Source organism: Hippocampus bargibanti, linkage group LG08, assembly GCF_051943395.1.
Source record: "Hippocampus bargibanti isolate YZ-2025 linkage group LG08, ASM5194339v1, whole genome shotgun sequence".
Classification (NCBI taxonomy): Eukaryota; Metazoa; Chordata; class Actinopteri; order Syngnathiformes; family Syngnathidae; genus Hippocampus; species Hippocampus bargibanti.
This window is the reverse complement of record NC_142741.1, coordinates 19831036-19845890: the sequence shown is the minus strand read 5'-3', so window position 1 is coordinate 19845890 and position 14855 is coordinate 19831036. Positions and strand designations below refer to the sequence as shown.

General features: G+C 39.8%; 1 protein-coding gene across 3 annotated transcripts in view; it reads left to right on the top strand.

Annotated features, from left to right (window-relative positions):
• Nucleotides 1-14855, top strand: part of thsd7ba (thrombospondin, type I, domain containing 7Ba) — a 261993-nt gene that overhangs the window by 51740 nt on the left and 195398 nt on the right. For 2 of the 3 annotated variants that reach the window (XM_089002333.1, XM_089002331.1), the window contains exons 2-3: nt 5134-5452; nt 10695-10871. In XM_089002333.1, coding sequence (XP_088858459.1) covers nt 10712-10871 — 160 coding nt within the window. In that variant the 5' untranslated portion in view covers nt 5134-5452; nt 10695-10711. Of the gene's footprint in view, nt 1-909; nt 1795-5133; nt 5453-10694; nt 10872-14855 lie in introns of those variants that run through there. The other variant, XM_089002332.1, reaches the window with a different exon arrangement.

Here is a 14855-nt window from a genome sequence, read left to right as displayed (position 1 = left end):
GGCTCGTGTTCAGCCTCAGTTCAAATGTGGTGCGTTACTGTGAATAAATTGAAGAAACTACCAGCCGTACACGTCTACTCTGTTTGTTTGTCATCCAAGACTTGGGGTGCGTTCTCATTCGAGAATAGCGCACGACTTCTTATGACTCTAGGCTGTTTGGAAAGCATTGTCTAACTGAATGAGCGGTGACAAACACTTGCCAACGTTTTTGTGTTGCTACACGTGAACGCACCCCCCTGTCAAGATGCGATAGAAGTGATTGTGATTGGCTAAAGGGTAGAGTCATGTGTCATGGTAAGCCAATCAGAGCTAGTGTTTTCACACACACCGGAACAGCGTGTCAATAGTCACGTGCGAGTTGACAGCTCGGGCATGGCTGCCGCTCGCGACACTTCAATTTCATTTCATTTCAACGAGTCACTGTCACATCACCAGTGACATGATTATGACGAAAGTGCATCGCTATGTCCTGTGCTCCAAAAGTTTGCTTGTGCTCCAAAGGTTTGCTTTGCACGAGGTGATTGTTATACGCGAGTGTGCCATTTTATTCGCCCCGCCCGCCTTCTTTTGTCGCGTTTTATTCCGCGTCCGAGGAATCATCGGACTCGCACCTTTTGTTTTCATAAAATCTCTGCCAGCACCTACGTGACTCAAAGTGAATGCAGATGACATCGAGGAGCTTGTTGCTGACCATAATGCGGTCATCAACACAGACAATTTGATTTGCCTTCAAGAGGACAAGCAGAAGCAGGTCATTCAACAGTTGATGTGCAGGCTTTTATTGAACAGTTCCATTCAGAAAAGGCTATAAGAATCATCAACATGATGAATGATAATGTGATGCCTCAGTTTCGTAAGACCTTACAAGTCAAAAAGCAACAGGTGTCAATTAAGAGCCATCAATGACCATCACAAATGTAAATAAACTGACTTTATTATACTGTGCAGTGTATTTCTTTCATTACAATACAATAGCACATTTATTATACATAGGATGAGGTAGGTTGTGTGTAGTTTTAAGGCTTATTTAGTTGAAAAGTATATTTTATGGAAACCCGGGAACGGATTATTCCCATTTTAATGGTTTCCTATGGGAATTTTTTTTTAGATACACACTTTTCGCCTTACACACTCTGTCTGGGAACCAATTAAGTTCGTAAGTTGAGGTCTCACTGTATACAGAAATCCCGGAGGAGAAGAGTCATTTAGCTTCATCAGTTCTCCCTTTCTCGTAAGCAAGTGGATGTTTAGTAGGCCAAACATGGCTGGCTAATATGCTGTGATCCACGGATCGGTGGTTATTTCTGCGAATCCGACGTCAGGCTGGCCGAAGGGAGATAAAGTCCTTAAAGTCATTGACGGGGAATCTCCGAAGATACCCACGGTGGATGTATTTCTGCGGCGGACGACGGGCGATGTCAGCGAAGTGGATAATCGGCGGGGGAGCCCGTCCATTTTGACCAGATAGCAAGGAGCTCGGTAGCTGAATATTTGAGCCGTCCTTCCGTGGGTCGATGTCCGGGTGGTGGTGAATCGATGGAAGACTCATCCAGCGAGAGCAGAGCAGCGCTGTCGCAGGAAAGTGGGGCCATCATTCCACTGATGGAAGAATTGAACGGGCGGTTGGAGCCGACAACGGGCAGTTTGAGCCAACAGGAAGGATGTCACAAGTGATCGCTAATAGCAGCCAAGTGATCGCTAATAGCAATCAAAACGGTAGAGATGATGGAATGAAAGCTCAAAAAATGTAACGGGATGAGAACGATGTAATCCACTGGTGGCAGAAAATCCAAGGTGTGCCGGAGAGCAGCGGCAGCACAACGCGCCGGCGTTCACTCAGACCGGAAGTCTGGTTTAAAAAGGAGAGATGTTTCCTTGCAGTTCTAAAAAGAGATTACTACATGTCATGGGAAACATTATAAAACCAATAATTCAAAGTTGTAGAGTAGTACATTTGAATAAACTTTTTTTTTAATTTTTTTTTACTTTTACACTTCTTGTATATGCTTTACCATTGACAACGTTCCCTTATACCCTTATAGAATATAGCAAGTTATACAATATGTCAAGTCAAAGTCAGCTTTATTGTCTAATATGCATGACATACAGCACAGTATATAATAACATGCAAGTAGCAAGTGTCCTGCTATCATATTAAAGCTGAATACTACACCCACCCAGACATAATAGTTGACGTTTTGCTGCAGTGAGTCACTTGCAAAGTGACACATGGTTGAGGTTGTTTTGTATTGATTAGAATTCACTTGGAATGGGGTGTGCGTTTGCCTTTGAAATCACAAATCAACTTTTAGAACATTTTGGGCTGGGTTTATGAAAGCCACTTTTCGATTGTATTTGGTTCATCCCTAAACAGCCTGACTCCCCCCACTTGGAATTTTTATTTCATCGGTCGCAGTGGATTAAATAGTGAAGCTCGTGATAAAATATAAAATAAAATTGAAAGCTGGGACCATGCGCTTGAATGAGAGGTCCCCAGGTCTTCCAAAAGGAGGGCTTTGTATGTTGGCGGTGACGAAGATGAGCTGCCAGTGGTAGGAACTCAAAAAAAAAAACTTTTACCACATCATCACTATTTCATTTCATTGGTGTGTATGAAAAATGTAATATGGGTACATATTGTTGTAAATTAACAACATATTTGTTCTGTATATTCTGTATTTGTATGTTTTTGCATTAGCTATCTCTTAATGACTTAAACCACCTTTGGAACCTGTAATGAAAAAAAGGCATACGGTCCCAAATAAGAAGCTATTGGTAACAGGTGGAAAAAAAAGGCAGCATAGTTGATATGGACAACAATTAAGTTGTCAAAGTTTCCCCGCAAATTTTATTAAGACAATTATCCCCGCCCCCGTTCTTTCCTTTTGTGTAAAATACATAGGTTCAGTCAACTGCCAACCTTGCCTGGGATAGTCAAGCTGTTTGAATCCATATGGTCATATTTTTGGGGAATTGTAGGTGAAGATGAAATTATTGTATTTGCACATATTCGTCCCACAATGTGCAGTGTATTGCACTGCAAACTTTAAAAATCTGAAAATAATGAGGATTCTAATGCAGATTGCAAGCCACATTTTTATTGACGTGAGACAGCAGTGCTAAGCAATACCAATAAGCCAGTCCAGACTCGCTTTTATTAACAGCGTTAATAAAATCAATTTATTGTATAAAGTTTACATGTCTAATTAATGTGAAGCCCCTTTGTGACATATGGGGTTTATTTACTGTATTGTCAAACGAGAGGTGTTCCTACAAAGGCAAGCTTACTGAAGGCAAACTTAATTTCTGAAAACCAAGGGAAATAAAATCTAGGTGACTGGGATCTTGAGGCTTTCAGGAGCATGGTCAGAAAGGTCAATGAAAGAGTGAAACTTGTGAGCACAGCCTTGAAGGAAGCTAGGAAGCTAATGAGACGGGATTGGAAACAAAGGCACTAGATGATGATCGATTCAGTTTCTTGCGGATGAGCTGGATAACAGCATATGTACCTATAGCAGCGTTGTCAAACTAATTTTTTTGCTGCGGGCCACATTATAGTTAAAGTTTCCTCTCGAGGGCCGTTATGAATTTGGGGAAATCATTAGAATGTTTCATCTGCACATGTTACATACTGAATGCACAACAAATTAATTAATAACGACTTTTCAAATCTGAAGTCAAGAATAAGGACTGTTAATGTGGTTCACATGGGTTAATTTGAAATGTATGTTAATGGCACTTAACATGGTAGATTTGCTTTCACGGCCGTAATAAAATGATGCGGTGAGCCAGATGTGGCCCGCGGGCCAATTGACACCTCTGCAATTATAGTATCTTTCCTTCTTCATAACTGATTTTGTTTTAGCATAAGCAAGAAACTGCAGTCATTTTTGATTTGCCAAACTACTGGACAAATGTACATATATACAAACCATAGGCATTCGTATGTAGATATTTTGGAAAATATTAAATAGTTTGGTGTTCATCTGCCGGAAAACTAGTCCGCCAGCCACCATGGCGCTGTGTTGTTTTGGTCGTCCGCCAAAAACTAGTTTGTATGCCAAGATTATATTCTCGCAAATTTAATGTTCGTAAAGTGAAAAGTTACATGAGCTAAAGCGTTCGTAAGCCTAGGTATTACGTACATTAAGACAAGACGTACATTAAGATAAGACTTTAATCTCAGAATTCTGACTTTATTCTCAGAATTCAATTCAGAATTCTAAAATCAGAATTCTGAGATTAAAGTCAGAATTCTGAGAATAAAGTCAGAGTTCTGAGAATAAAGTCAGAATTCTCACGTTCAAGTCAGAATTCTGAAAGTAAAGTCAGAATTCTCACTTTAAAGTAAGCATTCTGAGAATAAAGTGAGAATTCTTAGAATAAAGTCAGAATTCTCACTTTAAAGTGAGAATTCCGAGGATAAAGTCAGAATTCTGAGAATAAAGTGAGAATTCCCATAATAATCCCCATAACCCATAATGTTTTTTCTTCAGTGGCCGTAATCCTCTTCTGTACATATGCAAGATTTGGTATGAAATGTAATTGTTTTTTTTTTTCATCCTTGTGAAATAATTCATGAGCTTCACCAGGCAAGGGTTACATAAAAAAATGCAACAAGGCATTTTGCCACGCCATCCCTTTTATTTTGCGAGTGTGAAGTAACTAGATTAAATTTGAGTCCGGGGGTTCTGTGGCTATTCTCCGGTGAAACTAAATAAAAAACAAATACAAAATTAAAAAAAAGCAAGTGCAAAGTGACGCAAAGTAACAGACTACTCTGGCAAGAACAATTTATTTACAAATGTACTTCATTTTAATGCTGTAAATAGTATCCACCTTTGATCAAAAGTGGGTGCAGAGTGGGCAAAAAACATGAATATTCTTTATTTCAGCTTCAAATAAGTGTGTCATAAATAGGAGTGGTGACATTTCTGTTGCAAGGTAAATAGCAAGATATTAACATAAATTATTTTATTTTCACTGCGTGCGTCATTTAGGTTTTGCATATTTGCCGAAAAGCTCTCATCAGTGCATCTTGTCCAAAAATCTTATTGTGTGATATGAGTATTCATTCCGTTGTTATTTCAGATGCTTATCTAGCTGTGCGGTTTGTGTCTTTCCAACCTTCAGACCCAGTCTCTTTGCTGACTGCAGTGCCCATTTCGGCTGGAACATCAGCAGCTACGTACTCGGCAGATCCTACGCCAGGGGCTTAATAGTAGGAAGTGCAGCTGGAGGTGTTACACCGTCCCGGCCCTCGACACATTGGCTCAGACAGGATTAATCCACTGCGTGGTGCTTGAGGTGGAGGACTTGATACATCTCATTTCCCCCGCCTGCCAGACTGAACAGCTTTGGAGGTCTCCTCTCCCCTGCCAGTCAAGGCACAGAAAGGCTGGACTCTGCCTGAACATCGCACAAAGGGATGACTGGCCAAAATTTTGATCAGGTGCGATGATTATTTAAATAAAATAAGTAAATTGCAAACAAAATAAATAGCAATGTTGAAATTGTGCAAAAATGAGGGTCCTAAGGCTGTAAATTGTCTTCTGATGTATTCTAATTCCTGTCTGCATCAGTATTGATTGACTTCACAGGTCAGTGTGATCCAAAGCTGAAATTACTGTGTTTACATTTACTGAATGCCGAACGCACTGGTACGATTAATGGTGACATCGGGCAGTGACAACAAGGAGGTGAACAAACAGTATACTAAACTTTACACACCGATTACTTTCGTCTTAAGGCAGGTATTCACTGACCATTTTTCTCATTTAATGGACTGTGCTCACATGCGAATCAAACCTCTGAAGATCGAGGACATTCTCAAGATACAAAAAGGAGTGGGGTAGCAGTACCTTACATTGCAGGAGTTTCTGAAAAATTACAGAGTCCTTTGGCAACGCAAAATTCCTACTTATTTCAAACCGATAAACACGTTAAGGTAAAAATTAGTGCATCAAAAAAAAGATAGGCTACCAAATGAAAAACAACGTAATGTAGTTTATTCAATACATTGTAAGAATGAAAATTGTAAAGAGCAGTACATTGGGGAGACTCAACAAATTCTCAAAAAAAGACTATCAACATCGCAGGGATAATACTAGTGGGCCTCAATCGGCAGTACATTTGCACCTAAAAGCTAGCAACCACTCATTTGACGACAATGAGGTTAAAATCCTAGCGAAAGAACATAGATGGTTTGAAAGGGGGGTAAAAGAAGCGATTCTCATAAAACAACTAAATCCTTCATTAAACTGGTCTGGTGGGGTGAGGTTCAATTTGGATCGTTCATACAATAGCCTGCTTAAGCAACACAGGTTAGGCAACATTCGCAATGCTGATGAGGTGATACCGGTGGGAGTGGGGCAAATAGGCCAGTCGTTAGTCAGGAATGTAGGAACAATCAGTGGGGCCACAGGGAGTGGTCCTCTGCTCCCCCCAACCTGAGGGTAGGGACCTATCATAGCTGTGTCCGGCTCCGCCGTGTTCGGACATTAGGGATATATAAATAGGGCCGATACGACCAGTCAGACTTTAGTTCGCTGACAAAGCCTCATGGATAGGAGGCGAAACGTCCGACACCTTCAAAAAGTACAGATGACGGCTGAAGAAACCTTCTCATCGATCGAGGACAATGATTCACTGTGGCGACCCCTTGAAGGAGAAAGCCGAAAGGAAAAGAAGAAGAGGACTGTGCTCACTCCTCTAAGCGTTGTTGCTGTTTGTTTGGAAGTGTGTGTGTGTGTGTGCGTGTGCGTGTGTGTGTGTGTGTGTGTGTGTGTGTGTGTGTGTGTGTGTGTGTGTGTGTGTGTGTGTGTGTGTGTGTGTGTGTGTGTGTGTGTGTGTGTGTGTGTGTGTGTGTGTGTGTGTGTGTGTGTGTGTGTGCGTAATCTTAAAAAAATCATTTGAGATTGCAGTTTTCGCCCTCTCATTCAGATTGGAAAACATCAAATTATTATCATTGTTATGCCTCATAACCAAAATAGTCCACTTGAAGGGGAAATCAATATTTTTTTTATTCAGGCATTGTGGCACATTTTGAAGCTTCAACATAATTCAGTATTTACTGAAATCGAAATAGTGTTGGTTTATATGAAAAATAGATGAAAATGCAGGCATGCACTTGTTTGGCTGTTTTCAGTCGTTTTTGATCGTCACACTTTGCCACACTTTAAATTGTTGATTTCTTCTTGCTCAATAACAAGTTTCTCTGCTTCCTTTTGTAGTCTCTTGGCTCGAGACAACGAAACACAGTAATACGGGAAAAGCAAGCAGATCAGAATAATTCAAGGGGAAAGATCATAGCTTCCAAAAGCACAATAGCAGTGGCTCAGTCTGCCATCTGAAATTGCCTTTGAAACAAACTCATCCAAATTTCTTCCAAACAAGTGATGTCTGCTAAGGAATTTCTCAATCACAGATTTCATCCAACCAAAGCACCTTTTTGGACACATTGTTTTCATTTCAATTCCCCAAACATGCCCGAATGATTATTAATGTCTGAATAAAATTATTAATATTATTACTTGCTTTATTTTGACTCCTTTCATCATCTGAGGCATATTCCATTTTCAGCTGCTATGGAAAGAATTAATGGCTTACAGGAGGATAGAACAGCAATTCCATTGTACTGGCAAAATAAAGTGTTTCAACTTGTTGAGCCCACAGCAGGTGAGCCTTGCTCATGTAGTTGAGTGGTTGGTTTCCATACAAGAAAAAAACTGAATACATTTATTGCACGTCATGCACAGCAGCAGCATGGGCGCCTCTTTTATGAAACTAATTTCATATAAAAATAAGATAAAATTTCAAAATAGAATACATTGTCAACATGTATTAAAATGTGTGACTCTTAAAGCCACATCCTTTGTACTTTTTTTAAGGTTGAGATGAGCAAAACATCTGCATGAAGGAATAACCTCGATGTTGTGTGAGCATGTTTTTTTTTTTAATAGGTAAAGTCCGTAGCGTTGAGTTTGTACTTTTCTAAGTGGAAATGTCATCCCAAGTTGTGTTTCTCAATGCTTGTCTCATTCGTAAAGAATCCATTCTTCAAATTGTGAAGGACTCAAAATGAAATAAATCATCTCTTAATTGTGACTGAATTGGAGAAGACAATAGCTCCAAATGATTTGTTGTCACATCTGACAAAATGATCCCTTTGGATAACTTACAGGTTGGTGAGTGCTCAAAATCCTTCCTTATTAAATTAGCCTTTCCCATTCATTTTAATCGATGGAATCAAACATCCTTTCCCGAGACCACCTGTGATGGAGAATTCGGTTGAGCAAAGCGCATCTGTCCTCTTATGATAGATCCAAGATGTGTTTGCCAAATCCAGCTTCTGAGCCACAAACAAGCACCGCAGGAGACAGACGGGCAGATTGCATTCCATCACATCACGGGCTATCTAACAGGAGGCACTGCAGCATCTGAGCCATGCTGCCCTACGCCAGGTTTCCCGGAGCTACTGAGTGTTTGGCACAGTTCCATTGACCCAGATATCTAGCCGTTAAGAGCTTTTCTTTTCACAGATTTTCATGATAGCCTCTATTTCGCCTTGATACTGACAGGCAGGAAGACAGATTGCAGGCCAAGCTCGCACGATATAAATGCTCCAAATTGTAGATTTTAAGAAAAGTGATATTTTAAATCTTCTTATGTTGTATTGGTATATCTTTGTGGAGATGCCACATACTTAGCACGCAATACAGATCCTTAGCCGCTAGCTCACCAACTCCTAAAAAAGGCAAATATTCTGAAAGTACTCTCCCAAAATTGCTTTATTTTGAAGTTTTGTACGACAAAATTGTTTGGAAGTTGCACGGGGCCAATGATGCCTCTAACTGCATAACGTCATATCATATTCAAAGGAAAATTGATCAGTCTGTCAGTTTGGCATCTGGAAACTCACATCTGGCAAACAAGCCATCTGTACCCTTGTAGTATCCCCATTAAACACAACTTAAACAACGATCCAATTAGGTTTGCCCAAGTCAAATTAAGCGAATATTCTGTCCGTTTTTTTCTTTGTTTTGTTTTCTTCACACACCATATGTGGCTCTTCAAGATGGGTTTTGATATCCGAGACAATCAGACATTTAATCAAGTAATCCCAGTATCCTTTAGGAACTCGGAACCATTATTTGCTGGCTGAGACATTCTATTTTATCTTCAACACTTTAGATCAGGGTGGGAAACCTGCAGTTCAGGAGCTGCATGCATCTCTGTCATATTTATGTTGTGACTTTGCATGACTGTGGTAAATAAATATATAAATGTCCAATTGAAGGTTATGTGATTAGTCTACAGAACAAATACTACTTCTTACTGCACACTAGATTGTAGTGTTAAAAGTACACATAATTGATTCACTGCCAGAATGCAAAAATGTGTCCACTCCAGTGCCAGGGTTTTTTTTGTCATTGGCACTCGAATTCCAGGATCCATAGAATATTGAGTTTCAGGTTTACATCAACATTCAATGCAGCGTAAGAAACCTTAGACTCTCTTGTTAGTTCCTACATTATAAGATTCTGGAGTTATATGAGCTTGAAATGAGGGTGGCTGTCCAAAATACAATGCAATTCATACATATTGGTTTATATGGGACATAAACAGCAGCTGAAGTTGGAACAACGTGCTAACATGGAAAAAAAGGAATTGCTGCCCCCTTGTGGAAAGGAAAAAAAACATTGCCAGAGGCCATGGCCAGCACTTTATCGGCACCCAAACAAAAAAAAAAAAAAAAAAAAAAAAAAAAAAAATTCGGGAATGGCACTCTACATGATATTTTCAATTCCCATTTTTTTTCTGATTCTGATTTTGAATAGCAGTGAATGAGTTAAGATGAAAAAGCAAAGAGAGGTAATGCCGACTACCGTGAGTTGTATGAACTCACATTGTGTTGTACATGATAAGAAAACTGTTTCTATACAGTTGGCATAAAAAAAAATCCTCCATGATAATTATGTCCATCTTTCTTCCTATCTATCTGATCATCCGTCTGTGTGTGCTTCTAAGTATTTAAGCTGCCGGTACATCTTGGTCTGGCGGAGCACCATTCCCAATGTAATAATATTATCATGGAGATATTTTGTGCCATTCCTTACACTGATCAATGCAACAATCCTCTACAGTTCCACACATTTTGCAGAAGTCATGTAGTTCCATGTGGAAACCTGCTAATTAACAAACTAACCAACCAAAAATAAGATATAACAAATGAAAATTTTGGAATGTGGGACTTTTTTCAGTCCTTTGAGGTCATGCGGATTAAATTATGTTGTCATATCTGTCGGTAAAACACAATTGAAGGCCTGTGAATCCAGGACTAATCCCTCCTAACACTATTAGGACTGGAATCAGTGTAGTAGCTGAGAGCAATAAATAAGGGACAATAAAAAGGCACCCCTTGTATTGCACTATAATTTAAGTCTCTTCAACACCTTTTCACTTGTGTTGTACATTAAAAGGCCTTGACTAATGATTTATGGTAGTTTTTAACAAAGGAAGGGCAGGCAATATGTAAAATCTGTATGTCAGGGTTGATGAATCAACGATGTAAAATTGTAAGAAGATGAAAGACACTGAGCCTCTTTAAGAAGCATCACAATGTGCATATCTTTCTGTTGCACCTTCTGGACTTGAAAGTGAGTTTCTGATGACTTTTCTGTGTTTCCCCACAGGAGTAAGAGAGGAAACAATGGTCTGGACTATGACTTTAAAGGATGACTTTGGGGTCATTGCCTGGGCAGGGGGAACTGGGAACTACTTCTGTTTCTTCGTCCTCTGGTCGCTCTTACTCATCCACGTCCGAACAGATATTGTGTTTCATATGGATCATCAGTTCATGTGGAAAACAGGTACATCATTTACTTTATTTATTGTTTGTGGCCATTTGAAGTGAATACTCATCTCAATGAAATCATTTGAGCTCATAAGTGACAAAAAGCAGCACTAATCAAGAAGGCCTTAATTGGTTAATTCCCATGATGTTCAACGGGATGCGAGAGTCTCTGAATTTTTTTGCACTGCTGTTTTGATTGAATTGATGTTTTGGATTGGATTTGCCTTTATTAGTCTCGCAGTGGAGAAATTTACATTTCACAGCAGCAAAGTTATGAAAGAAATGAAAGCCGGCTTATTTCTACCGGGAGCAATAGTGCTGTACAGGAGGCCTCATAAATGCTCATCACCACACTCTAGGCACAGAAATGACATCTGTTTTCGTAATTACATGCTGTGCTTGGACTGTTACACTAATACACATTGAAGAGACAAGATTGTGGAAAGTCAACGCCACCGCAAAGGCAACTCGACATAATACCCGACAGTGACGTGCGGTGAGGTTCATGGCTGGTGAGGCACTGACGTCATCACAGTCAGATTTACAAACATGTGAACATTACAGAGTAGCTTATTCAACATTTGATTGGCAACAGTTAACCAGTCAGACTTTAGTTCGATGACGAAGCCTCTTGGATAGGAGGCGAAACGTCCGAAACCTTCAAATTTGTACAGATGACGGCTGAAGAAACCTTCTCATCGATGGACCATTCCTGTACGACTCAGAGCTTACACAGACACACTGTAGTACAGTGTTTATAATGTAAAGTGACTCTACATTATATACACCAGCTAAACTGTAGAAATTTAGTTCATATACTAAAAGTGTTTGAACACTTTAATAGCGAGGGACAGCAATGCGGTCTCAGTGCAGAGCACGCAGCACAGTTCGCATAGTCATTGCGCAATCGATGAAGAGGCTCAGCCGGCTGCTTCCACACCGCTCGTCTCTACTTAGTATTTGAACGGTCAATGTGAAAATTCAGCGATTTTGAAAAATAATCCAAAAAATGGTGAAGTTAAATGGAAAAGAACTTTAAAGTACAAATCACTAAATAAATATAACTGTTTAATTTATTTTTTCATTTGATATTTCAGTGATGACAGGTGAGGCACGGCCTCACCTGCCTCCCCTGACTGCACGTCACTGATACCCGAATGTAGGCACAGCGTTGAGTATTCCTACTGTGTACGTTGTGTTCTTTTGTGACCATATATTATGTATCAATGCCACAAATTTTGTGAAAAATGTTTGAGGAGGAATTGAGCATATTTCACAAGTTTTCATTTGCTCGCTTCACAAATGCAATTGTAAATCATCTTGAGGAAGAAAACGTGGCTTATCCAGACCAAAGGGGCCCCTCCCACTGGCCGATTAGTGTGCTCACTTTGCACTTTGTCTCTGGGTAATGACGCCGCCTAAGTGATAAAGAGGCTGATTAATTTCACTTGAAAGAACGTGTGTTGAAAAGGGATGGAATCAAGAAAAAAAATCTGCCTGTGAGGTTCTGCAGTGTTTGTGCGTCAGTGCCTGCTGGCGCCTTCTTGTTTGAGACACTTAAAAAAACATATCGAAAATTTGAGATGCTTTGTATGTTATACTTAAGTGTTCGACTCCGAGGGAAAAAGATCAATTGTTGAAGCATAATGCATAAATCAGTCCAAGGTTGTGAATTAATTGGATGACGATCACAGCAGCCTGGGGTATGTGGGCTGCATTTTCATTATTTTTGTCTGAGAAAATTAATTATTTTCAGTGTGCAAAACCAAAAAATGTGTCATAAAATCCAATTTGTACTACCGGCATGTTGAAAGCCCAAATGTTTTTTCATAAACAGTTCAGAAAATTTCCAACAAAATGAAAAAAAAGGCATATGCTTTCCAACTAGCTATTTTATGAGACGGACATGTCATTATTTGGGCTACTACAGTAGTTCGTTTCATAGCCATGGAGAAAAAAGGCAATTTCACTTCTCTGTGAAATAACGTTTTTCATAGCCCACCACATTATCTGGTTTGAAACATGAAACCAAGCATTATAAATTGTAATAATAATGAATTGAATATTTCTATTTGAACCCTTCAATATACAACGTCTCCATAGCGAAGTGCATGATTGTTTGAGCCTGAACAGGATTACAAGAAGATAGTGCTAAACTGGAATGTTTGGGGGAAAAAAGGGATTGATTGTTTATTTTATTTTTTGTAACGTACAATCCATCCATCATGGTTCCTATCAGATGTGAGTTAGAGCCTCTCCGAGTTAACTAAGAAGCAGTGTATAACCTGGAATGATCGCTTGTCAATCACAGGACACACATAAACAAGATTCACATTTCTCACTTCCCGGGAGGAAAACTTAAGTAATGTAACAGTCATAACGAGTGTGGGGGGTAAGACATTAAAACCTCATCGAAAGGTCCTGTAATGTCCAGTAGCCATATGTTCAAAACGTGGACTCAAACATAATTGATTGGGATGGGAAGTTTTATTTTAACCATTAATTTTCATAAAGCTTTTCCCTAGGCTATGCAAAACCTCACGATTGAGTGTTTCAATGGAGGCCAGAAGCAATGTGGGGTGAATCTTTTGTAAGTCGCTGGAAGTCAAACAAAGCTGGATCCATTTAAACTTGACCTTCATCAGCACCACAGAGAGCAGAATATAGCTCTGCAGCACTGTGGCTAATGGCATAATTATTCAATTATTGTGCACAGAAAGTCTCTTGACAGTCAAAAGCCCACACATTTTTAGTAATTTCCAAGCAGTTACAGTGGGGCTTCGGTTTACGAAAACCTTGCCTTACGAACTTTTCGGTTTACGAACGTTAAATTTATGAAAATTAAACCTTGAATTAAGCACTACTTTTCGCGATACACACCCCTCACCATGGCTAGCGGAGTTCAGTTCAGAGGAAGAACTACAAAGCACACGACCGAACAGCGCCCCAGCCAGCCTACATTTCCACACCCCCTTTCTATGAGTGCACACGTCGATCGTCTTCAACGATACTTTTGCTGTTATGCGACCGAAAAAGACCCCACCACAGGCTTGTGTTCAGCCGAAGAAGACACTAAACAAAATTACAGTCGAGGAGAAGAGGAGATCTTTGAAAAACACGCATGAGGTGTGCATTTGTGGCGTTACAGGTGTATACCGCAGCTTTCATGTGAACCTCAGCCTGACAGATTTCCCACGCTGTGTGTCACTTCCCTGAGAGTAACTTTCTACCACCATTCTACAAATAAAGAGCCCAGTACCGATATGCTAAGTCCAGGATTGCTACAATTCTTCGCAACAAAGCTTTACACAAAGGCGTTATTTACGCAATGCTTTCACGTGACTAATGACACCAAACTTGTCACGTGCGAGTTGACAGCTGGGGCGGAGCCGCCTTTTGATATGAAAGACGCACCCACCTTCTGATTACGTGTTGACCCTGAGTTCATATTTTTAGCTTGTAAATGTACTGCTCAGATGCTGGGTAGGTTCTTGGCATTTATCGACCTCCAGTGCAAGGCTGTTTTCCCCCCCGTCCCAGTAAAAAGGTTTTTCAATCAAATTAAATGTGAGAAAGATTTTGTGGTAGCTGTCACGAAAAAAAAAAAAAAGCCAAAATGATTAGCCTTTTTCATCAATACTAACACTATTAGTGGTGATGCACAGGGTGTGCTTTTGATTTCATTTGAGTCACACTGTTGTGTCACTGGCTGAAACTGGAAGGCACTTTATTTTGGAGGAGCGTTATGAAGTCAAAATATCGGAATTGACATTCAAAAGATTGGACTATTGCCAGGTGGTCTGAAAGTTGAGATATTGCCCAATAGTTGAAATAATTTATCCTTCACTTTTATAAATGTAAAAGAATAACTAAACTGAATAACTTTAGTACGGCACAATACAGTGAAAGGTATTGTTGGAATGAGGCAGTGTTTTTTTGTCAACCAGGGATCAAATTAAACACAATTTCTATCGCTGTAAATTATGTGCTCACTTTTCAC